The sequence below is a fragment of the Diplotaxodon limnothrissa genome, linkage group LG20 (genome assembly GCF_057381915.1).
Source record: "Diplotaxodon limnothrissa isolate DT_005_m linkage group LG20, D_limnothrissa_male_GT1.1, whole genome shotgun sequence".
Taxonomy (NCBI): Eukaryota; Metazoa; Chordata; class Actinopteri; order Cichliformes; family Cichlidae; genus Diplotaxodon; species Diplotaxodon limnothrissa.
In genome coordinates this window covers 36536447-36563343 of record NC_140615.1, presented here as the reverse complement: position 1 = coordinate 36563343, position 26897 = coordinate 36536447, and the positions used below count along the sequence as shown (strand labels likewise).

Genomic DNA, 26897 nt, shown 5'->3' with positions numbered 1-26897 from the left:
GACTGGACATTTAACTGTAGAGATATTGCGCAAATGCAAGAAGGTTACAACTCATCCTCTTATGGCCTCTGAGAATGGACTCATCTCTGTGCTTGTCCTTCTAGACCTCAGATCAGTGTTAGATACAAATGAATATCTGCTTTTCTCTGGTCTACGGAGCTTGGAAAGAAAAGCATCTGGATTTCTTTAAGTTTCCTTATAGACTCTGCTAAATACCTTCAAAAAATTACTGTCTGTACTTTTCACATTTCACATATGTGGCATACAGGCGATCGTGGCTCAAGAGTTGGCAGCTCGTCTTGTGATTGGAAGGTTGCCAGTTCGAGCCCCGGCTCGGACAGTCTCAGTCGTTGTGTCCTTGGGAAAGACACTTTACCTACCGCCTACTGGTGATGGCCAGAGGGGCCGATGGTGCGATATGGCAGCCTGGCTTCTGTCAGTCTGCCCCAGGGCAGCTGTGGCTACAACTGTAGCTGCCGCCACCGGTGTGTGAATGAATAGTGCAATTGTAAAGCGCTATATAAATGGAACCCGTTGTTATATGCATTTTCGTCACATATTCCCAGTGAAAATATTTGTTTTTAAAAAGAAAACAAACAAAACAATACAAATTGTATCTGAATTTACTTTGTTTAGCCAAAGGAATCTGGGAGTAGCTTGCTTCAAAACCAGGGAAGTTTTCCTTCTCATTTGTGACCAGCGTCAGTAACATGACATTTCCAGAAGAGAAGAAGGACAATGACTTTTGAGGATTCCCACACTGTCTGAGAAAAGAACACAGAGACAGAAAGGTTAACCTTTAAAGAGGAACTTTACAGAAGCCTGAAAAGCCTGTTTTATTTCTGATAACACACAGCAGAGATACCACAGTCCTGGGGCAGGATGCATAAAGGATGTGTGTGAACAAAATTCCTCTTCTTGAACATACACTGGAATTTATAGTAAAAGACTGGTGTTTTAAAAATACACAGCTATCCCATATAGTTTAGACAAGGTTTATACATGGTTTTGTTATGTTTTTTTATAATTGTCTTTTTACGTAAGTTAAACAGGAATTAAAGAAGTTTGCATTTAATTTCCAAACACATCTACTTCATTGTGAATGTTATAATTCCATCAATTAAAAAATTTGTGCATGTTTCATGCATCTGGCCTGCATGGTACATCTGTGCATCCCTATAATAAGGTGAAACGTCAAACACACAGAGGTCACCAAACGCAAGACCTTCAGTTAAGATGGACATACATAAATCTTTAAATGTCTTATTTAGCCGGAAAAGGGTGGAGTGCCCACTCCGGGTCGGGGATGAGTTCCTGCCCCAAGTGGAGGAGTTCAAGTATCTCGGGGTCTTGTTCGCGAGTGATGGGAGAAGGGAGCCGGAGATCGACAGACGGATTGGGGCTGCAGCTGCAGTAATGCGGACGCTGCACCGGTCCGTCGTGGTGAAGAGGGAGCTGAGTGTAAAAGCGAAGCTCTCAATTTACCGGTCGATCTACGTCCCTACCCTCACCTATGGCCACGAGCTGTGGGTAGTGACCGAAAGAACGAGATCGCGGATACAAGCGGCAGAAATGAGCTTCCTCCGAAGGGTGGCTGGCCTCTCCCTTAGAGATAGGGTGAGAAGTTCGGCCATCCGGGAGGGGCTCAGAGTAGAGCAGCTGCTGCTCCACATCGAAAGGAGCCAGCTGAGGTGGTTCGGGCATCTGACAAGGATGCCTCCTGGGCGCCTCCTTGGTGAGGTGTTCCAGGCATGTCCCACCGGGAGGAGGCCCCGGGGCAGACCCAGGACACGCTGGAGAGATTATATCTCTCGGCTGGCCTGGGAACGCCTTGGTATTCCCCCGGATAAGCTGGAGGAGGTGGCTGGGGAGAGGGAGGTCTGGGCCTCTTTGCTTAGGCTGCTGCCCCCGCGACCCGGCCCCGGACAAAGCGGATGAAGATGGATGGATGGATGTCTTATTTTTTCTGACCTAAAAACCCAAACATTCAGTCTACTCAGGCAACAAACAGAAACTTTGAGATAACTGACAGTTTAAATTCTGGGAGAGGGATTATTTGTCTCACTCTGTCAGAGCACGTTTCTCTATGGGAGCCAGCGAATCATAGGCTTTGATGAAGTCGCGCTGACAGTCGTCCTCCAAGATCAGAGTGTGAAAGTCGAGCCTAACTCGGTGGCCGGGTTCCGCCCGAAGCCTCCACTGGAAGTTGGCATTTGGAGGATAAGGATAGTCTGGAAACCCCGGAGAATGCACAATTCCACGATTCCTGACATGGATGTTGAAGAACTTCCTCTCTAAAAATATGTTAACAAAGTAACATTGCATCATTGTTACTGTGCAACAGGATATGAAGGTCTTATGCTTTGTAACGTATTCACCTAAATAAATAGACTCTTTTACATTTTGAGGCAACTTAAATCTGTTTTAAATTATTTTAAGAAAATTTAAGCTTTACATTTAGAAATGCTTGAAGAAAACCCAGTACTCACTAGTTAATTTGGACCTGGTCAAGCGTGGATCTATAACTGTAAACACAAAGATAAATGTATTAGTAAATCACATAGATAATAAACTTTGCAGTCCTAAACACCTCTCTGCTTCTTCTCTCCTCCTGTTAAAATTGTGGCCATTTGAAAAAATAAATAACTTGTAACCATTTTACAGATGTAACATTATCTACAGCTAATTTCACTACCATTGGTAATTATTTAGAGTCTTTTTATTCAATTGATCTTTCTGAGTTAACTTCAGTAATTACTTCCTCCAATACCCATTCCTACAAGACTGCTCAGGGAAGTCCTACCATTAATTAATGTTAATGAAAAGTTTCAGGTTTCAGAGCTCATCACAGCACAGAAACAGCTTTAGTGAAGGTTACAAATCATCCTCTTATGGCCTCTGACAGTGGACTCATCTGTGTGGTTGTGCTAGACCTCAGTGAAGCATTCAATACTGTTAACCATAAAATATTATTACCGTGATTAGAACATGCTGTAGGTATTACAGGTACTGTGCTGCAGTGGTTTGAATCATATCTATCTAATAGACTCCAGTTTGTGCATGTAAATGGAGAGTCCTCTTCACACACTGAGGTTAATGAAGCGCCTTGAGGCGACTTATGTTGTGATTTGGCGCTATATAAATAAAATTGAATTGAATTGAATTAATTATGGAGTTCCACAAGGTTCAGTGCTAGGACCAATTCTGTTTACATTATACATGCTTCCCTTAGGCAGCATCATTAGAAGACATAGCATACATTTACACTGCTATGCAGATGACACCCAGCTCTGTCTGTCCATGAAGCCAGATAACACACACCAATGAGTTAAACTGCAGGAATGTCTTAAAGACATAAAGACCTGGATGGCCGCTAACTTTCTGCTTCTTAATTCAGATCAAACTGAGGTTATTGTACTCGGCCCTGAAAAGCTTAGAAATATGGTATCCAACCAGATTCTTACTCTGGATGCTATTACTTTGGCCTCCAGTAGCACTGTGAGGAACCTTTTTTGACCAGGACATGTCCTTCAATGTGCATATCAAAAAATATCTAAGCCTCCTTTATTTGCACAATATCTCTATTATTAATTCATTAAATCTCAAAGTGACACTGAAAAACTAGTTCATGCATTTATTATTTCTAGGCCAGATGATTTCATCTTATAATCAGAAAGTCCTAAAAACTCCCTGAAAAGCCTTCAGCTAATCCAAAATGCTGCAGCAAGAGTCCTGACAGGGACTAGAAAGAGAGAGCAGATTTCTCCTATATTAGCTCCTTGTTAAATCTAGAATAAAATTGAAAATCCTCTCTTAAATAATCAGGCCCCATCTTATCTTAATGACCTTGTAGTACCATATCACCCTATTAGAGCACTTCGCTCTCGCTCTGCAGGCCTACTTGTTGTTCCTAGAGTATTTAAAAGTAGAATGGGAGGCAGATGACATTGACTGTGACAGAAGTTATAAGTGTAAGTAGTAAAATCACAGTCTAATGTGGATGGAAAGATGGCGCTGTCTAGTCCATGTGACACTGCGAGTATTTCACCTGCTAATATACTGCATACAACCTTCTTGACTCTCACAACCATGCAAGGGGTGAGAACTTTCCACCTCACCCCATTAAGTTAATACAGTGTCCTCGCTGAGTGCTCTTGTCTGAGGCTCCACTAAACACAATTAACTTCAAGGCACACATACTGCCTAAGTGCTGTAAGTGCAAAACAAACATTGCAGTTTACTGAGTATATAGCATGCTTCATGCAAAGTGTACACAGTCTCCTTTTTTTTTCCACGTAGTTGCTTGCGTCAAACTTTACATCTATCAAATTTAGTAGTTTTACTAATTTACTAGGATGCATTAGTAGGCCATTATTCTTCTTGCAAGAAAGCGAATTTTGCTTCCCAGCTCATCGTCATCAAAATATATGGACTGCATATGCTGAATGTAGCTTCCCTGGTGTATTTTCACTTGTCAGATCTGAGCACGCTGTGAGAAGTAACTCACTTTTGCATTCAAACATGCAGTGCCAAACAGTTTAATAGCCAAAACAACATTGAACAGCACTATCTTGCACACAAGACTGTATTGTTGTTCAAGGTCTATGGATGTAGGTTGCCGTGCTTACATTGAGACTCTCCTTATCAAAAGATACCAATGATGCTTGTAAGTACTTATGATTCATATTTATGAAGCATTACAAGCACAACAATTATCGTGTTTGATCATTTTTTCTCTTAACAATTGCATTCTTTCTTACTCAGTTTTGGATTTCTCAATGATTTCACATTATCTCAATTATGGCAAATTTATTGAAAAGATGTAGGATCCATCCATCCATCTTCTTCCGCTTATCCGGGAATGGGTTGTGGAGGCAGGAGCCTAAGCAGAGAAGTCCAGACCTCCCTCTCCCCAGCCACCTCCTCCAACTTATCCGGGGGAACACCAAGGCATTCCTAGGCCAGCCGAGAGATATAATCTCTCCAGCGTGTCCTGGGTCTGCCCTGGGGCATCCTTCACGTCGGACATGTTCGGGGCACCTCGCCCAGGAGGCATCCTTGTCAGATGCCTAAACCACCTCAGCTGGCTCCTTTCAATGTGGAGGAGCAGCGGCTCTACTCTGAGCCCCTCCCGGATGGCTGAACTTCTCACCCTATCACCAAGGGAGAGGCCAGCCACCCTTCGAAGGAAGCTCACTTTGTATGATCTTGTTCTTTCAGTCACTAGATGTAGGATTTGTTTGGCAATAAAGTTGGTAACAAATGATGAAAAAACCTGTGGAAAACTGAACTTAATAAATCTGTGAGCTGTCAAACCTTGTGAGATGATGCTGCTGATGTTCAGGGTGTCACTGGGTTTCAGCAGCCCTTGTCCCTGTTGGCTCCATTCACTTTCTGCTGGAGGCTCCAGAGATTCAATGGCTTCATCCACAGTGGTCCGTTCAGGGACGGGGACATCAAACTCCGACTCATAATACACCACAATGCTGTTGTCCCCGCTGTCACCCTCACTGCTCCACAAAACACAGAGAGGATTTATACAGACTTTATTTTTAAAGTGCCCCACTGAACAAGAGAGTTCAGTATTTTAGGTACAAACCAATCCACCATATTAAAACCAATCATACTCTGCAGAATCCCGAATGGAGCTGCAATGCCAAACTTAGCAATGGAAGACACACCTGAGTGACGGGCTGAGGTTGAACACCAACAAGACTGAGTACTTAGAAGCCGGCCCCCAAACCAACCGGAACATCAGCGTTGATGGAAAAGATCTGGCGAAGGTGTCTCACTTCAAGTACCTCGGATCGATGATCAGCAACGATGGCAGCATCCTGCCAGAAGTACAAGCCAGGATTAATGCGGCCTGGATGAAGTGGCGCTAAGTCACTGGTGTTCTGTGTGACCGACGAATCCCCGACTGCCTCAAGTGAAATATCTACAAGAGTGTAGTGCGCCCTGTGGCCCTTGATGGATCCGAATGTTGGCCGGCAACCGCAACGCATGAACAGGCCCTTCCCACAATGGAAATGCGGTTGCTGCGATGGTGCCTGGGCCTGACACGATGGGACCACATCATGAACATCAGCATCCGAAAGCGGCTGGGCATCACACCGATCACAGAGAAGATGCAAGGAGCGCGACTGCAATGGTATGGGCACATGGTCAGAAGTGATAAAAACTCAGTGGCAAGAACAGCACTGCGACTCAGCCCCCAAGGCCGGCGATCAAGAGGCAGACTAAAAAGGTGATGGATGGATAGAATCAAAGATGACGTGAAGAAGATAGGTGCCAACCTGAACGATGCCCTTGATCGTGCTGAATGGAGGCGGCTTTGCAGAAAAGCGGATCCGGCAGAGTGGCAATAATGCTAGGAGGAAGAAGATCAAATCATCTGCAGATTCATAAACTTTTGCATGTATAACCAGCACAGAAACTGGGTGGGGCTACATGGCATAGGTTTCCATGGCCAAGGCACTCCTGTAGCTGCAATGTATTGATGTCTCAATACTTTTGTGTATAATGTATCTACGCATGCCTCTGAGCATTACTGAGCCCCGGGCACACAGCAGTGATTGTCCTTCCTTTGACCTTTTGGTCAGAACGAACTACTGGATATCAGGAGCAAGCAACAGACCAGCTGTTCTGGAAGCGCAGTCATAACCATTACATCTTGATACATGTCAGAGTTGCACTGACTCTAATCCATCTTAGGAAACATTACCTTCAAGAACTGACAGTTCAGCACCCTAACATCTTTAACTAGATAAGCTGATCACAGTGAACAAATGACAAACACACAACACTTAGCAGTCAGCATGACACCATGGCCAACTGACAGGCACAGTCAAGTTCCTGTTTCACAGTACCTGAAGGCCTGGACGGAGTTGCGGTTGAAGTATTTGGCCAGCACTGAGTTTTTGGAGTAAATCAGTTTCAGCTGAAAGAGAAAAAAGTCACACATCATTGCAGTGACTTCCTTTAATTGCCTCAACAAAGACAGAAACACACAACAGAGGAAGCCACAGGTTTGTGATAACATCAAGATTACAATACAGATTCATAGCAAGCAGTCATTTTGATCCAAATCGACAGGATGGCATGGCGCGTTATCTTTATGGAAGCATCAGAAGGTAGGTACACTGTAGTCATAAAGAGACTGTAACAATCCTCAGACAGGCTGTGGTGTTTAAATGATGTCCAGTTGGTACGAAGTGGTCCAAAATGTATCAAGAAAATATCCCCCACATCATTATAGCACCAGCAGCCTGAAGTGTTGACAGAAGGGATGATGGAGTCATGGTTTCCTGTTGTTTTACACCAAATTCTGACCCAAATGTCACAACAGAGACTTAGAACTCAAGACTTTTTGAATTTCTTAGAGTTGATTTTACAGGCCAATTTATGAAACTGTATGCGAATAGAACTTTAGGATTGTTGTAATCTCACAATAAATGCTTTTATAGTGCTTAACAAATTTATTCGGCCACCATCCACCCTAAGGTTTATGCCGCAGTTGCCCCGAATTAGCAGCATCGGTAATTACCCAAATTATTTTTTATGTTTCCCCCATGGTTAGTCAACCAGTATCAGCAGGCTCTGTGACAAAAATTCTATATTTTTTCATCTTAATGCCATTTTTTATGTCATTGAGATGCTAAATTACTGTTATTTACTTTTGTTGGTGTTTTAGTGGTTGAATGTTATGCTTGATTAATTTCTGACTTGTGACAGTGTGCTGCCTCAAATTTGGGTATAAAAATGTCAATTCAGTTGGAAATTCCTCACTGTTGTTCAAAATGGTCAAATATAAAGAACTCACTGAAAAGGAAACCGTCTGCATTAAAGCACTTTGTGATGCTGCTCTTTCTCACTTTTATGACAGGTGTGTATATTTCATACTACTCTTCTTTGTTTCCTGAATAATTCTTTCTTCACAAGATAAAAACTGGAATCATCATAAAGTCCATAACGTGTCATAAAGCATATATGCTGTGAGTCTGTTAGGTCTCACCTGTTGGCTGACTTGAGCGGCCAGCTGAGTAAACTCTGAGCTGCTGGGATCTTCATGCTCTGGCAGGAATCGCTGGTTGCTGATTCCCATGGAGCCGATGTAAATTCTCTGCACCGTGTCATTGTTGTGTACTAAAGACACACAAAATGTTTAAAATATTTTATACACAACCTGGAATTTTTTCAAAATTTACTCAACTAAATTGAAAAAGTTCATTTTTGAACACTTAGATAAAAAATGTCACAGTTAGCTGTGAAAGCATGTTTTTCAGAAAAGTTACCCGAGTTATACCAAAACCTTCAACTGCAGCAAGTTTCACTTTATATTAACAGGAACTAATACAAAATATTTGTGGGAAAGTAACACACAGACCATAATACAGCACATACACAAATATTAGAATACTTAATATTGAAACACAGCCTCCATCATGACTTGTGATAGTTTGAAGAACTGCAATTATATAGCAAATAGAGAAATGAATGTGTTATCAAAACTGGCTGCAGTGGGGAATTGTTTTGCCATTAGCTTATAGTCAGCAGTAGACTGATTACAGAACGAGCCATCCTTTATTTACAGTTCTCCCATCATCCTGGAAAGAAGGTTCATGTTCTCTGTAACCCCCACAAATGTGGCATTGATAGAAAACCCAGCATGTCCTCTTGACAGTACGATAGGACTGAAATAGATTGTGTAAAAGGTGAATGACATAGAGGTCTCGGATTCATGTCCTACACAGAAGACAAAAATGAATTGCTGGGTCTTAACCTGACTTGACTGCTGTCACTTTTTAGTTATGGGGTCACAAATGCCAGCTCTGCAAAATGAATCTGAAAGGACTGCACACAACAGCAAAGTTCAAATTCTAGTTAGTGTCCTTATTTTATATTTGGCTCCATTTTTATCTATTTACTTATCTTTTAGTTATATATATATATCTGTTCTTAGTAAGTTTGTTCTTATATTCCCTTTTATTGTAGTGTAATTAGTGCCTTCAACCTGCTGAGATATGTGGTACTTTGTTAAAGAGCATTTTATTTAATCATGTCTTAATTTCCCTGTTTCTATTGTAAAGGGCGTTGGTGTACTGTTGGTTTTTTAAATGTGCTATATAAATAAAGTTGTATTGTATTATGTTGTATAAAGGCAGCTTACAGTGAAAGGGCCAGGGCAGCAGTTGACTCATCACAAGCAGAATAGCGACTGCTATCAGCAGGGTGACTCCTATCCACACCTTCATCCTGCAGAGATGAAGTTACGTAAACAGTTACAGTTTATGTAACTGTAGACAGAGAGGGAGACCACTGTTAGAGTTTATCAGTTGTTACAGACTAAAAAATATTCCACTGAAATACAAAAAATGGTATTATGAGGAAGACAATGACACGCAGACACTGCAGAACTGAAGACGGCACACAAGGACTTTATCAGCCACAGAGTGCTGCAAGGATATTTAAAGGAACACATACAAGATTTGGCTATTAAAACATTTAAGCTATGACAAATATGAACTACGAAAGGAAGCCTTTAAAGGGACACTGACCACAACAACAACAAGAAAAAGATATTTGAGGAGTGCCTTGAAATTTTAGATGAAGTAAAGTGTAGCATCAATGATGACAGAATGTTAACAGGTTTTCAAGACTATGCACACATATCTGTCTAACACAGCTATAGGGTCGGGCTGCATGTCTGCATTTCTTTTCAGAACATTTGCAGAGGAACCCACTGCAGCCCAGCACAGATGCATTTAGTTCTTTGTTGACTGAGACACTGTGCTGTGCTTTATAACGCCTGTAGAAGAAATCACAGCACAGGTGGTGCCATCTCCACAACGATGCACTTTGTTCTAAAGTGTCTGCATATGCCACTGACTGTAGTTCTGCCTTTAATATGATTTATATTCTGACTTTTTAGAGAGCCGGCTCTTTCGGCTCCCAACCGGCTCTTCAGGTTGTTTTGTTGCTTTAATTAATTTATTATCAACAACAATATGAAATTATGCACAAAAGGAATTCCGGGTTGGGAAGCTTATCTTGTAACCAGAAGGTTGCTGGTTCGATCCCCAGCTCTGTCTGTCTTGGTCATTGTGTCCTTGGGCAAGACACTTTATCTGCCGCCTACTGGTGTTTGCCAGAGGGGTCGATGGCGCGATATGGCAGCCTCGCTTCTGTCAGTCTGCCCCAGGGCAGCTGTGGCTGCAACTGTAGCTGCCTCCACCAGTGTGTGAATGTGAGAGTGAATGAATAGTGGCATTGTAAAGCACTTTGAGGGTCTCGAAAAGCGCTTTATGAATACAATCCATTATTATTACTAATGTAAAAACAAACATATAAATCTAAACGGTGGCCCCTGGAGACAAAACACAGAGAGAAAGAGAGCCAGGGACAACAACCAGAGACAACATAGTCACATTAGAAAGGTATAGTAATCGTCCGTGTTGATCATCCACAATTATTTTCAGCTGCAAATGATAAAGAATTCAGAAGGTTTATTCATGCAGTGAATCCTATGTATGCAATTCCAAGCAGGAAAACACTCTCACACTTTAATTTATATTTAATTGTGTTGTGGTTTGCAGTGTTTTGTGTTGTTTCACTTTAAATTTGTTTAAAAGGAAAAAGCTGAAAATTGAAATAGTTAAAAGTTGAAATGTAAATACTTGGTTTTTATATTTTATAATTTATTTATTACATTTTATGTGGAGTGAATAAATACAAGTATATTTACGGTGGCCCCTACAGACAAAGCACGTACAAACTTCAAAACAACACAAAACACTGCAAACCACAACACAATAAAATATAAATGAAAAGATGCAAAGAAGATGCACATTCTCTGTCACATAGGCCTGGGATGATTTTTTGGGAGAGTGTTTTCCTGCTTGGAATTACATACATAGGATTCACTGCATGAATAAACTTTCTGAATGCTTTATCATCCACAAATGAAAATAGTTGTGGATGATTACTATACTCTTCTGATGTGACGTTGTTGTCCCTGCTCTCTTTCTCTCTCTTTAACTCCCACTCTGTTCCTGTGCTACTGCGAGCGTAACCACGGCCCCTCCCCCCTCTGCACTAGAGACCTAGACACTAGAGAATGAACTTAAGACTACCAAAGAGGACTTAAACATGAAACATAATACAAAATGACATCAAAAAACAAGAAAACTCAAAACACTGGGTCAAGTAACCCAGGATGGTGACACACAGGGATTAGTTTACCTCCTTTGTTTAATCCTGTGAAGCAAGAGAGGAAAGGTTCATGTCATAACCATCATTTGCACATTTTTGAATGGAAAGTAGAAGAAATGAGCCATTTTTCTTTTACCTATTCTAAAAAATTGTTACAGCTAAGCAAGATGGGGGAAAAGTTTAACAACTATTTGGGAAATTGTCATTTTTAAAGTAAACTATAGTGATATTCATCGGTGACTGCCAACAACAGGCAACTCATTGGAATCCTTTATGAGAAAGACTATAAGACTGTGCACAGACTATTTCCTGGTGTATAAACAGCTGAGAGGAGGAACCACATGCATCCTTTAAATGCCTGTGCAGTTATATTCGGTTCAATGTTATTCATACAGCACTAAATCTTAACAGTCACCTAAAAGTCCTTTGTACAGAACCTCTAATACAGGCTAGTATGTCCACCTGGTAATACGGTGGATTTTTAATATCAATTTTGCATTCAATAAAGAGGACCACTGCTATCCATACCAACAGACCTGGATAAATCTGTAATCAGGTCTTTGGAAAACACCTGACCAACTCAAGAAACCAACTGAACTGAAACACACAAAACCTCAGCATCTGAATTCAAGCATTTCACAAAATGTGACGCATATCAGTAAACCACAAACAGTCAAAGTGGAAACACCAGAATAATTTCTAAACAAAGTACAGCATGGAAAGCGAGCAGTACAACACATGCATAAGTGCATGCGGTTTATGAGGGTTTGAGAATGAGCCAGATGATCTGAAAGAAGCTGAGGTCCAAAAAGAGATGCAGATAAGAGACCGCGCACGGCCACTACTCAAGATCAGCTCAGATATTTGCTTCTGACAAAAAACAAAACGTATGAAAAATATAACTAATACTAAAACTAAAAGCAAACTAAAGTCAAATGTTTTTAATAATAAAAACTGAAATGATTCTGGAAACTTACTGAAAGAGAAAAAATAATAAATAAATATGCAAATATAAGAGATAAATGTAATAATGCTACGAAATAATCTTGTGTTTTAAAATGGCTCATTTGATTGAAAGATTTCAATATTTCTTCGTTTGAAGCACAGAACATCCTACTTGTCCATTACTTCTGTCAGTGTGGGAGCAGCACTGCAGAGATCCAGCTACAACCATTCTCATCCAGCAACCACTCGCACCTGGATGTTGTGCGATATAGTTTGCTGTGTTTAATATATCTTCCTACCCACCCTGGAGTAGGAAATTTCAATCATTCTTTGAGTTAAGCAGCAGGCTCTAGTTTGTATATACTGGTCTTGATTGTATATATTTCTGTCTTACTATTTATGTTTTATTCCTGCACAGTTCCCTCGGAGCACCCATAAATTTGTTTTACATGTACAATGAAAATAAAGGGCTACTCTTCTTCCTCATTGTCACAGCAACACTATGCTACTGACATGTGCATTTAAATAGTTTTTGCGTAATAACTATTATAGGCTGATTAGTCATGTGATCAGTGCTACATATGATTACCTGCTACTGACAAATACATTCCTTTATTCTATAAAAATACTGCACCTGCATTTATTTAGAGTTTGTGTTCGGTTGGATAGAATTGGGACACGTCTCTGGAAACCATCCAACCTCTCCTGACTACCAGCAATGCAAATTTGTCCTCTGTAGAGCACCTTTCTAAACCTGAATATCTCCCATGCACTGCATACTACAGAATTGCCTCCTTTTGGTATCTACAGAGGACATTTAGGGCTTTCCAATGATACCAAATGTGAAGGGGTGGAGCTTTGGGAACTTTAGTTTTTTCATTAAGGAACATGGCAGCCATCGCTGCAAGCACATTTTATGGGAAGAAGAAAAGTAAGTGCATAAAACTTCTTATTGAGCAATTTTTAGCTATAAATGTTGTTAGCATATTTTAAACAAGTCTCTTAATAACACATTAAAACATAGTATGCTTAATTCTAACTTCATTTTAGTATAGTATTGAAGTGTTTAAAAAATGGCCTCCATAGTGGACATTTGTAGTCATTTCTTCCATTTTGTTCTGTTTTTTTAAATGACCAGAAAAGGAGTCCTTTTTAGAAGCAGAAAGAAACTTATTGCAGTTTGATGAGGGAAACCCAGATCTTGAGTTGTCTGATGAAGAAGATCATAGGGAATAAGCCCTTGAAGAAGAAAGAAGGAGGAGCATCAGGGATGGTACTCAGACCTGAACTTGCTGTCATTAAGTGGTTGGACAGTTGTCATGGCATCCTCTGCCTATGGCAATCAACCTCAGGACAGATGCACAAGATGGTCTAAGAAAAACAAAAGGTTTGTCCATGTGCCAAGTCCACTGGCAATTGCTGAGTACACTACCAATATAGGTGACATGGACCATATTGAATGTTGAGATTCTACAGGATGGTCTCTCACACTCAGAAATTGACAGTATGTGCAGTTTTCTACTTTTTGATCTGGCAATCACCAACTCGTGGCTTCAGTATAGCAGTGACTTGCAGTTTTGGGGGAAGAAACCACTACAGTTCCTTGAGTTCAAACTTCTCCTTGGTGAAGAGTTGAAGAAAATGTTTGCCATCAAAGTTCATTTTTACACGTTCGGCCTTCCAATGTCCTCTGCAGTGGACGTGTGATATCTAAAAAATGTAAACTTTTTTTTCCCAAAAATTTTTTTCAGTCTTCTAATTACCTTACAAACATTGGGGGATTTAAATTTTTTTTTGATTGGACAACATTTTTTTTCCTGGTAGTCAGGATAAAGCAGCTATATTATTAAGAAAGGGTTTATGAATCTGCTGGGATTGAGTCACTGACAAACATTAGAAATATCTGTTTCAACCACAGACTTTAATGACCTGAAAATAGTAAAACTACTTTTCTGTAAAAATGTTTTGTTTCAACAAATTTCCCTTTGTCTTTCTTATAGATGACGTTGGTTCTCTGGCTAACCACAAGGTGACTGTAGGTAACTGTGACGTCATTATTTTTTGTTCCAAGTGCCATCTTTTGCCATCATTTGTCCCGGCTCAGGTTCTTCCTCCAGTCAATGTAGAGGAACCACAGAAGTACAAATTTCACTGTGTAAATGTGTCATGAAGGCAGGAAACTGCAGTGTTTTTGATTTGGTATGACCAGTGTTGGAAATCCCCGTTTTCTTTCTTTTCTTTCTTTGTAATTAAGCTTCTCTTCCACTTCTGAGAAGCATACTTGTTAAGCGAGTAGTGTGCTGAGAGTGCTTAATGATGTATGTACTCCACAATCTTTGTGCTTGTAGAGAATTTAAACAGTGCCTCACATATGCAACAGTGGAACTTGCTAAAGGAAAAAAATGTTTAATAAATAAATTAATCAAAAGGTGCGAATGTCTGCCGCAACAATAATCAACAAATTAAGATGACAAATTAATTGTAAAAATGTAGCAAGATGTGTGAAACCACGTGTTTTTAAGGTATTAGATAAGGTCAGGGGCGGATCTAGAAGGGTGGCATGGGGTGCCACCCTAGTTTTGCATATGACAGTGTTGTTTGTTAAAATAAGATAGCATTAACACTTTGAGTGCAGTTACAGTTTACAGTGAATCTAAATTCTAAAACTGAATTTATTGCATAGTGTTAGGTTTGTCCTTGTGCTGTTCTCCTCTGTCTTGTGGCGGACAATTTTTTTTACTGGCACAAGAAGTTTGTGGAGCATCTTATTGTGACACCTGATTGTTCTCTCATTTTAGTTTTAGTAGTATTTTTAAATGGTTGTGCCAAATTTTAAAAATGCCAGCTGTATTGGCTGCATTTTCAGATAAAGTTGTATATGTTTACAAAATGTGTGCACAAGTTTTCAAAATGTACAATTTATATTTGCATTTCAAGTTATAAAAATTATTTACTTAACATGTCTGTGGTTTTGACAGTAAAAAAATAACTACTAGGATTTTATGTTTTTTGTGTGATTTCAGATCAGTTGTGTTAATACAGTATGTCAATGAAAAAAACAACTAAATTCAGACACAAGAGGTTGAGCTGAAAAGAATGATGCAGGAAAACAAGGCAGGAAAAAAATAAATACAATGAAACAATTTGAGGGTGAAATACAAATGTAAAATCAAAAGGAGTCAAAAATGTCCATTTATATTTTGTTATTTTGTATCTCAGAGGGTTAACCTAACAAAGTTAGTCATGAAAAGTTAGGTTTAGATTTTTGTTCATGACGCTGCAGATTTCTGACATTTTGTGTAAATTTAAGCATGTACAATTTGTTTTTTTTCTAACAAAAACAGTGTGAAACTGAAGTTAGAACTGTGTTTGTAAAGCAACCACCCCATGTTCTGTTGCTTTCTGGATTTTATACTTATTGGGCTACATATTTAGTCATTTATTATATAGGCTATACCAGCGGTCCCCAACCCCCGGGCCTCGGACCGGTACCGGTCTGTGAGTCGTTTGGTACCGGGCCGCGAGAGTTGAGGCTCAGGTGTGAAATGTATAGTTTTCAGGGTTTTTATCGGTTTTCAGCGTTATTTTGTTATCGTTTTTATCGTTTACTCGGTTTTCCTGGGTCTTTTCACGTGTGAATAAATCTTCTTTTTTACGGTACCGGAACTAGTTTTATTTTGTTGTATTTATCCGCGACACCTTAAAGGCTGGTCCGTGAAAATATTGTCGGGCATGAACCGGTCCGTGGCGCGAAAAAGGTTGGAGACCGCTGGGCTATACAGTACATAAAATCAAAATTTGCATGTGTTATGTAACTAAAGTGTTTAATTATATGGGCTACAGAAAATAATTCAGTTATAGACTATATTTATATGAAAAACGTGTATGCTTACTGTAATTGAATCATTTTAACCATATGCAACCACCTGCATATGTGTTTGAAAAAAAAAGACACCCTATTTGACTTCCCTCATGATGCTGGCACCCTCATGCCACCCTAAGAAAATTTCTCTAGATCCGCCCCTGGATAAGGCATTTAGTCTGTAATGGTGATCCTGGTAACTTAACACAGCTAAATTTCCTGGGAGCAGAAACAGCTGGAAGGTGGCTGTGAGTGGGAGAAGCGCTGTAAACGGTGAAATTTCTCAGAACGTCTGTTTTTTTAATTGAAAATTTACCTGAATGTAACGTGGGACAATGTTCCCTCAGTGCTCCCCTGTTAGCTGGGTAGTGTTCTGTATTAGGAAGTGTTTCAATCCTTTTGCACATTGACGTGGAAAGCCTTGATTAGAGAGGATGCCCACTCCTGCTGTGTGGTTTAATCAAACAGGGAAGTTGAGCAGGTGCCGGTTACACCATTTTCAGGGTAGCATGTATGAAACATCCCATAACTGACTGAATTTAGAAAGTTTAATGCGTTTTGTAATATTTACATTGATACTCTAGATATTGGCAGTTGACCGTGGTGCTCAAACCTTTTAATTCAGCTACTATTGTTGTTTGTTTTTTTAATAATATATTATCCTCATTTTTAAATCAAGGCGTAGGCCTGTTTTGTGATATTCATGGCTTCTAGACTTCAGGAAGTCATCGACTGCAAATGATATTCATCCAAGTATTAAAAACAATGCTTATATTTAAAAACTATGTTTGTTAATTTTGTTACTCTGTTTATAAAAACGGTTGTTATTCCTTATAATTTACTAAGAACTTGTATTTATTAAAAGCTTTTGAATTTAAGCTTATTTTTACTTTAATCACATCTTAACTGCTTCATTTAAAATCTGCTGAGGTGGTGTACAGAGGCAAAACTACAAAATTAGTGTCTTAATTCAACACATTATGAGCCTTCCTGTATACACGTAGGAACTGTTTCATAAAAGATTCTAAATACAGGCATGTCAAAAAAGCCAATAATTTCGGCTTTTTTATATTTTTTACAGCATTTTAAATGTACAATAAACAAAGCAGGAAAGTATTATACAGTAAACCAGAGTTAACATAATTTAGTATAAATCTGTCATACAAAAAATTATGAGCCAGGAGTAATTACTGCACTAAATTACACTTCGTTTTATACCTGTAGCAATTTATTTGAATAGAACATGCTGCTCGCCTTAATTGGATGTCCGAATTTAGGATTTGAGGGAATGAAGGCATGCATGGTGCAGAGGCTCACAAAGCTTTTGTTTGAAACTTACATACAGTTCATATTTTCTGCCTATACACAATATTGCACAGTTTAGGTCAATTCTGACCTGTGCCAAGAATTCCCTCATAAGTATCTATAGCAAATTTAGGACTGTGGATACATTTAGAACAAGCTATCTGACATTATTAAAAGGATGTTAATGTGAGTCCTTAATGTTTCAGAGGAGGGAACGTCTATCTTTTAGAATTTACAACACTTGTTATTGGAAAAAGACCACATCAAGTCCTGTTTTACTAAAGACATGACAACATAGCAGCCACAATGATTTAAATATATTTTTATCAAAAATGAAAAGTGGCATGAACGTTCTGAACCTCTCACTGCTGTATCGTCAAAAACATCCTATTACTTTCCATTTATAACAATAAATATAAGTTCAGTATTAATTAACACTTTGAAAACTAGTTTGTGCTTTCAAATCACAAACTGGGGGAGGGGGGCAAATGGCTGCTCGGCGGTCGTCATAATTTCCCCCTGTTGAATGGTCTAGTTTTAATCTCAGAATGAGCTACATTGTGGGTGATTGTCCATGCAGGTGAAACTTTAATATACTCATTTGTATATATAGCATAAATACAGAATATTTCTCTAGCTTTACTGCCCACTCAGAGCAGTTTTAACAATACCTTCATGAAGCTCTTTTATGTTTATGCTTCTAGAACATTTTACAGCCAAAGCTGATTTAGAATCACTAGTTTAACTAGTAACCTTGTTAATATGAGGCAGCGGTGCTAACCACTGCACCACCATAACACCTTTTTTTCAAATCTTGTGCCTGTTGCATCTCTGACCTCTGTAGCGCTTCAGTTTCATTTGTGCACCATATACTGTTTTACTGACACATCATTCAAAGACCAACAGGTACATTAGAACCATCAGTCAAAGGTACAAGAGGCACCAAGTCATGAAAATACTTTAAAGGTAACTGTACCATTCAGAGAGAGTCAGAATAGATTGCTGAAGAACATTAGCAGGTTTAATCATGTTAAACATCAGATTAGTTGACTGCATGTACAAAATGAATATAATTGTATGCATTGAGACAAAAACATCAACAACTCACCTTTGACTTATTTTACAGCTCAGAGGTGTTTGTGTGGCTGACAGGTGTAGATGTAGCTCCTTGTTTTAGAAAACTTCAGCAGATGTTTAAAACTCTGCACATATGGCAGGTTGTAATCTACAGAACTAAGTCACTTTGATCCTGATACATCTGAACCAACAGGAAACCAAGTCTTTCTTCGGGGTGTGACTTCAGTTGACACATTCTCACCACCCACCACTGCTAGTGTAAAAAACTAACAAACAAAAAAAACAAAACACGAAACATGAATCGTAGTGAGATGTGCATTCATTTACTGTTGTCTGTAGTACTGGTGTGAGACTTAAGACTTGGTGTTCATGTTTGGTGTGGAAGAGAGAAAATAAAAATAACTACATGAAGGGAGAAAGAAACAAATCAATGCAAATATCAGTGAAACCGTCCAGATACAGTAAAGTCTGATCCAAAATGCTGCAGCAAGAGTCCTGACAGGGACCACAGAGAGAGAGCATATATCCCATATGTGGGCGACCGTGGCTCAGGGGGTTGGGAAGCGCATCTGTAACCGGAAGGTTACAGATGCACTTCCCAACAGAGGCTCTCTGTCCTGGTCGTTGTGTCCTTGGGCAAGACACTTTACCCTACCGCCTACTGGCGGGCCGAAAGGGGCCGCTTCTGTCAGTCTGCCCCAGGGTAGCTGTGGCTACAACCGTAGCTTTCCTCCACCAGTGTGTAAATGCGAGAGTGAATGAATAGTGGAATTGTAAAGCGCTTTGGGTGCCTTGAAAAGCGCTGTATAAATCCAATCCATTATTATATCTCCTGTATTATCTTGTTGAACTTGTTGTTCCTAGAGTATTTAAAAGTAGAGTGGGAGGGAGAGCCTTCAGTTTTCAGGCCCCTCTTCTGTGGAACCAGCTTCCAGTTTGGATTCGGGAGACCTTGGATCTCTACATTTAAAATTAGGCTTCAAACTTTCCTTTTTGATAAATCTTATAGTCAGGCCTGGATCAGGTGTCCATTAACCCTCTCTTAGTTCTGCTGCAATAGACCTAGGCTGCTGGTGGCTTACTATGATGCAGTTTGTATTAAATAATTAATCATTGATAATGATTAAAAATAATTTTGATCTCTGGGTGTGTTGCTTTTGTCCTTTCTTCCTCCCCTCACCCCTCACCCATCAGAGCAGATGGTTGCGCCTCTCTGAGCCTGGTTTCGCCGAAGGTTCCTTCTGTTAAAATGGATGATTTTTACTGACACTGTCACCAAGTGTTTGCTCATGGGGTCGACTGATTGTTGTGGTTTTCTCTGCATTATCGTTGGTCTTTGCCTTACAATATAAAACACATCAGTTGACTGTTGTTGTGAATTTGTCTTAACTATTTAAATAAGTGAAGAGGACAACCGATTCAAAATCTCTGCACTCCTGAATGTGTGAGAGATGCATAGGAAGAAAAAAACTCTGCACATTGACTTACTTATCACTATAGTCTCAGTGTTTTGTTCCAACTCACCTTCATGAGGTATAAAACATCCAAAAACATTCCAACTCACTAAAGTAGAAATGGCCACAACTCAGTACAGCAGCCAGAGAAATGGAGATGAAGAACATGACCCGCTCACACTTAGTGTTGGAATGCTGTTTGTTGGACTGAGCCTCTGCTCAAAGTAAAGCCTCACTACAACCTTTGATGTCCTGTAGCCAAGTGCATTTATGCTGACATTTGCATAAATCATGATTAGCACAGTCTAACAAATCTAATAACAGAACACCACTTGGGTTTAGATTGGCCCAGCAGTTCCTCCCAGTCACACACCCCCAGCTCTCACTGTTACATTGACCGAGACAAAGATTTGGCTTTTACATCTACTGAATTTTTGGTATTTGTTTTATATATCTATGTATATAACTGAAAAAGTTAATTTCCCTTTTCTTTGCCTAATTATATCTATAATGGTCGTCATCCTCATTATCAAACAGAGTTTGAGAAGTAAATGTTACCTCATCAACTGTGTCCATTGATTACCTTAGATACAGACCACAGCAGACCGATAAAATTTCATATGGTAAATGGCCTGTATTTATATAGGCGCTTTACTAGTCCCAAAGGACCCCAAAGCGCTTTACATATCCAGTCATCCACCCATTCACACACACATTCACACACTGGTGATGGCAGCTACATTGTAGCCACAGCCACCCTGGGGCGCACTGACAGAGGCGAGGCTGCCGGACACTGGCGCCACCGGGCCCTCTGACCACCACCAGTAGGCAACGGGTGAAGTGTCTTGCCCAAGGACACAACGACCGAGACTGTCCAAGCCGGGGCTGGAACCGGCAACCTTCCGATTACAAGGCGAACTCCCAACTCTTGAGCCACGATATAATATATAATAAAAAGAAAATAGAGAGACTTGAAAATTCTAAACATGTGTAATTCCAGAACCTCTGATAGATTCATCCCATGCAGAGAAATAGGACAACCGCAGGCCGAGTCATATATAAACGGTGGTCTGCACATCCACACAAAATCATTTTCAAATAAGACATGATGGGACATGATGCAGAGAATAGATGGCGGTATTTTAACAGACTGGATCACTACATGATTCGTTGTGACTGCATGTTTGATAAAAGGTGAGAATTTACTGAGGAAACAAATAGCCTGCAGCCTGACACCTGTGAACAACTGTGGTTTCCAGCATGAAACCAGTTTTCTTTTTCTTTGAATTTCCATTGCAGTTGCTTGTGGTTTGATCTGCATTATAGCTCATTTGCCTTCAACCAAACTCATGGGAACCACACCAGCACCTTACCAGTACTTGACACATTTGTCATTTCTGCTAAATCCATCAAAGTGACTCACTCATTATGTAGGTCAGAGATATATCAATGTTGTTTTTTTTTTTAAATGGGCCATCTGAATTAAAAAAAGAAAAAAAGAAAGAAAAAAGAAAAGAATAAAGCAGTGTGGAAACAGTGTGGACCATTTATGTAGAAACACCAACATGATTTTCAGGATCAAGTGAAGATTTGTTCTTTTATGTAGATGAATTAAAATGGGTTGAACAAGAGTTTAAACATGTTTTTTAATTGAATAACTAATTTTACCTGCTTTTATTTATTAAATAATTTATTTATTACCTGCTAAGTATTTATTAAAAGTCATAATTCACTTTAAGCAATAAGAAAAGGCAGAATATTATGCAATAGATTTTTATGTCTATCAGCTAGAGATGATTTCAATCATTTTACCCATTATGAAATATGTAAAATAGTAAGTAATCAAAGCTTTGAACTAAAGCAAAGTAAAATACTGGCCTCCAAATACAGTACAGCCATCCAGAGTACAAGTTAAAAGTAGAACAACACAGAGATGCTTAAAATACAAACATATTCATTTTGCACAGGAAAGTACTCAAGTAATAGTATTAAATTACATCTGAACACTCGGCCTATCACCACTGGAGGAGACAGTGATGTTGGTCACTACAAACTTCCCCTCCCAGTTTGTAAATGATACCAGCATTACTAAACTGTTTACTGGCCATGTTCAGACACTGATGACTTTTGACTAGTCTGTAGTGCAGTGCAACCACGAGACAGGAAGCATGTACTGTACCGCTCTCCAGAGGTGTGGACTCGAGTCACATGACTTGGACTCGAGTCAGACTCGAGTCATTAATTTTATGACTTTAGACTTGACTTGAAAAAATGTTCTAAGACTTGTGACTTGACTTGGACTTTTACACCAATGACTTGGGACTTGAATTGGACTTGAACCGGTTTACTTGAAAAGACTTGATATTTTACCCCAAATATAAAATTTAACATGCATATTATATAGAGATTGAAAATGTGACGTCATTCACGGGTAGAACCGCAAAGGATTCTGGGAACTCGTGGCAAGCAGTACTAGGCTTTCAATTAAAATCAGTTATACAGCGATAAAAAGAAACACAAAAATGTCAAGAAGCTGTTGTATTATTAACTGCAATAGCCGGTCGCATGACAGCCACGGGAAGCCGACGGGTAAAGAGATCGGTTGTTATCGGATTACGTCGTTGAAGAGAAATTGTTCATGTTTCCGAAGTAACAAAGACGCGACGGGTGTCCTGGATTGCAGCCATTCAAAGATCAAATATAACGTCCTAGAACACTCCAGCTCACAGGTTAGTCTGCTCCAAGCATTTACACGAAGGTCAGTCTGCTGTTGTAGTTAATGCGTCATTTTCATAACATAACTGGTGATATAGGTTACAAGCAAGTCTGGCGCTGAACAGAAATTGTCGCGCTATGCTCCTTTATTTATTGTGCATAAATAGTGAATTGTCCTGACACAATATTGCGTTTCGCTTCTGTTATTATGGTACATTGACAAAAACATATACTTTTATTCACAGGATAAAACAGGTTTTTTGTATCACTAATTGCCCAGTACGATTACAGCATACAATATTGTTGTCACTGCTACATTTCTGTGATGCGTACCAGAAATTATTTCCACTACTAATTAATTACCGTTGAGCTCAAAGGTCCTATTAATAAACGGTTAACGAATGTGTATTTATGACGACAATTTGTGAGACTGGTAAACTTATGATACGTACGATGGTCTTTCGTTCTACACGGTGCATTTCAAGGTCCTGCACCCATCCGTCGGTAAACTGTACCTGGGCTTGTTACAGTGACCGGAAGTTACTAAACTTCATGAGTGTGTGCACTCACTCCAAGAACCGTATGATTATAAATATGCATATAAATATGCTACAATGAGATAGCTGACTTCATCTAACTAGCAAATGTTGTCCAGGCTACGTTGGTGATGCAGTTTTTTTAATGTGTATGATATTTTTGTCATGCGATTTTAAAGCTGGTCCTACAACCGCATCCAAGAATAACATGCAGCTTATCTCAGAACTGTCGGTGAAAATTATTCTTGGAGCTAGGTTTAATTGAGCTGCATTTTATAGAGGTGCAATTTTACAATTTGTGTATATTTTCTAAGTTCACTATTTTGTCATGTGTTGAGAAAAACACAGATTTTAAAATTACATGGTCTAATATTTACATTTAGCATAACTGCAACATGCTTTTTTTTTTTTTTTTTTTTAAAGACTCGAAAGGACTTGAAATTCAAAGTTTCAGACTTGAGACTTGACTCGGACTTTTACACCAGTGACTTGAGACTCGACTCTGACTTGCCTGACATTACTTGAGACTTGACTTGAGACTTGAGGATAAAGACTTGAGACTTACTTGAGACTTGCAAAACAATGACTTGGTCCCACCTCTGCCGCTCTCTGTCATCAACTGTGTCCCACATACTGTGATGAAGACACTGACACCACTTACTAGCAGGTTAAACTGTTTATGTGAATGTGAGGTTATTTTTATTATAACATTTCATTAGTAATATTATCATACTACACTTTATGTTAATATTACTATGGTTTATGAAAGCACTTAAGCTATTCACGTGCTTGTCTTCCTCTTGAGCTGGCGTCTTCTGCAGTGATGATGGTTAGGGGAGAGCGGGGTAAGTTGTCACACTTTTCACACTGACTAACTCTTACTGAGCACCATACATCACAACGTAATAAATGTTTCACCAAATGAAAGAAGGAAGTCTCGGGCACATATGATGTATTCATTACATTTTCATATCTTATCTCATTACGGAGTTGTAGACTGTTGAATGGAGAATGTGTACTTGTGACAATTTGCCCCATCGGCAGGTAAGTTGTCACACTAGATTATCTTAAAATAAGAACACGAATACTTAATTGTGATTATTGATTTTAATTGTTAAATTCAAACCAAAACTGGAAATTTGAACAATTATGCCAAGAGAATTTGGAAAAAAACAATTATTTCAATCCAATACACATTTTAATCAAAACATTAAGTAGAAAGAAAACTTTAGTTTGAACTTTAAACTCAAATGTTCTCTGGCTTGCACATAAATCCATCATAAATGAATGGAATGCTGCAAATAACTTGCTTTACTTAACATGTTTATCCTCTGAACAAAACAGATGCCCTATTTCTGATTAATCAGACTCAACTTCAGAGTCACAATTCTGGCACACATAAATTGCCTGGCCTGAGGTGCAAGCATCATGGGCCCATTAGTTGCATTTTACGCATTTTACCCAGGTCTCTTTTGGACGACTGTTTGAAAATGGCTCCACACAGACAAGGCAGAAGCACTCTTCATCATCTGATGATGACTCTTGAATTATTTTTCTTCTTTTAGCTGCGTTGTTCTTCATAGGTCCAGATGTTTTCCCCCCTCGCGTCCCTCTCTTTTGAAACAGCTTTTTGCTAGATTCAGCCTTATTCTTTTCTTTTTCTAGTTGCTGCTTCACTGGCGTGTCGGTTAGAATTGCTGATTTGCGTTGTTTTCTTCCTTTGCTGGATGGTTTTCGGCGGCCAGCTTTTGGATATGGCCGGATGTCCTCTGGAGTTGGTAGTCCGCTGTCAGTAATTGCAGTGCTGGGTAAGGGTGAGCTCGTGATAGAGATGGTGCTGGAGCTTGGCAGTTCAGAGTTGGTGCTGGGGCCTAGCAGTGCAGAGTTGGTGCTGGGGCCTGGCAGTGCAGAGGTAGTGCTGGGGCCTGGCAGTGCAGAGGTAGTGCTGGGGCCTGGCAGTGCAGAGTTGGTGCTGGAGCCTGGCAGGGCAGGGTCCGGAATAGGGCGATCTGTGATGTAGGATGGTGCAAACTCGGTTTCCAGAAATACATTTCTGTTGTAAGGTTGAATCCCAGCCACCCTAAAACCAGCCTGAATGTTCAATGGGGTTGCAGCCAGAGGATATGCAATTGCCACAATCCCAGGAATGTCATAAATAGACATTGTCTTCCCAGGGTTGTTCCTCATCCAGGCATCACACGTGCTGTTGATGTGCCTCTTTAGTGGCCCGTAGACAGACCTGTCTAATGGTTGGAGCCGATGTGAGCAGTGGGGTGGGAATGACAGCATGATTATGCCATTTTCTTTGGCATAATTGAGTCCATCAATGGACAGATGAGACTCGTGGTTGTCCAAAAGGAGTAAACAGGGCTTCTCCTTTGAACACTTTGTATGTTCATTGAAATGTTGCAGGAAGTCAACAAAGTGTGTGTCTTTCATCCATCCAGAGGAATTTGCCCCTCCTTTGCTGCCGGGTGGCCCGTTGATCAGGAAATGGTCATGGAAGTGGACACGTGGGAAAATAAAGTATGGAGGTAAACTATTCCCTATGGCTGAGACAGCACAGGCCAGTGTGACAAGGGTTCCCCTTTCAGCAGAGGTCAATGACCCTACTTGTTTGAATCCACGTCTGGCCAACACTTTGTCTGGTTTATGTACAGTGGTGACCCCAGTTTCATCAACATTCCAAATGTCTCCTGGTCCAAACTCATATTTGCATAACACTTTCTCTAAGTTGTCAAAGAAAGCATTGACATTCTCTCTGTTGAAGCTACTTGCCCTGGCAAGGCTAGTTGCTTCTGGCTTTCTCAGTGACAATGTTGTATGCTGCTTTAAAAAGCCTGTAAACCACTCTTTGCTGGCCTTTTCTTTTTCTGCCCACAAAGGCACAAACTTCAGTTCGTGTGCCACAGCAAACTGGTAGGCAAGCTTTCTGACCTCACTTGGTGACAGACCAAAATAAATGTCAGCTGACCTAGTAATATATTCAACAAGCTGCTTTTCCAAATCAGGGGAAAAAATCTTCCTTGGCGTTGTATAACCAACCATTGTTGTTGGCATGGCTGTCTGACTTTCAATTTCTTCTCTGGTAATCTTTTGACAATACCGAGTTAGAGTACGGTAATTTATGTCAAAATCCTTTGCTGTACTTCTGATTGATTTGTTCTGCATCTTTACCTGCCTGACTGCCTTTAACATAATGTCAGGTGGTGTTCTGCCACGCTCTGTCTTTCGTTGATAATTTCGAACCATCTTACTTTCTTCCTTCCTTCCTTAATTCCTGCCTCTCCTTCCTTTCTTCAAAAACCTTATTACAAATACAAATGAATTACAATATCAATTTTTTGGAGCATTTATTTGTACTGGGGCAAGTTGTCACATGTGACGACTTGCCCCAAAGTTAATGAGACAACTTGCCCCAAACTGACATTTATGCTAATTTTGGCTAAATGTCAGGGTTAGCTCAACATAGCACATCAGCTGAAGTATCAAAAGACACGTTAATGTCTCCTCTATTTTGTGTAAAATAATAATTTGTAACATCTATACCTAACAAAGTTGTACTGACGAAAATTTAAAGTGATTTATTTTTCCTTTTAGGTCAAAAAAATAAAAAAGATGTGCTCACCTCAGATTAGAGCAGTCTTGACTACATGTGAACAGGAGGTTGACTATAGAAGAAGAAGTCACACAAAGTGGCTATTTCATTTTTGAGATAGAGCCTCTAGTGTTGGAGTTATGAACAGTGTGACAACTTACCCGTGTGACAACTTACCCCGCTCTCCCCTACTG

At 39.8% G+C, this 26897-nt stretch overlaps 1 protein-coding gene across 1 annotated transcript in view; it reads right to left on the bottom strand.

The window, feature by feature from the left end:
- Nucleotides 1-25394, bottom strand: part of LOC146611405 (suppressor of tumorigenicity 14 protein homolog) — a 38843-nt gene extending 13449 nt beyond the window's left edge. The window contains exons 1-8 of the mRNA XM_085345605.1: nt 24625-25394; nt 9170-9255; nt 8015-8145; nt 6870-6940; nt 5317-5510; nt 2490-2525; nt 2066-2294; nt 628-764 (exon numbers count right to left, since the gene is read on the bottom strand). Of these exons, the coding sequence (XP_085201731.1) occupies nt 628-764; nt 2066-2294; nt 2490-2525; nt 5317-5510; nt 6870-6940; nt 8015-8145; nt 9170-9255; nt 24625-25394 (1654 nt within the window). The remainder of the gene's footprint in view (nt 1-627; nt 765-2065; nt 2295-2489; nt 2526-5316; nt 5511-6869; nt 6941-8014; nt 8146-9169; nt 9256-24624) is intronic.
- Nucleotides 25395-26897: the final 1503 nt, after the last annotated feature.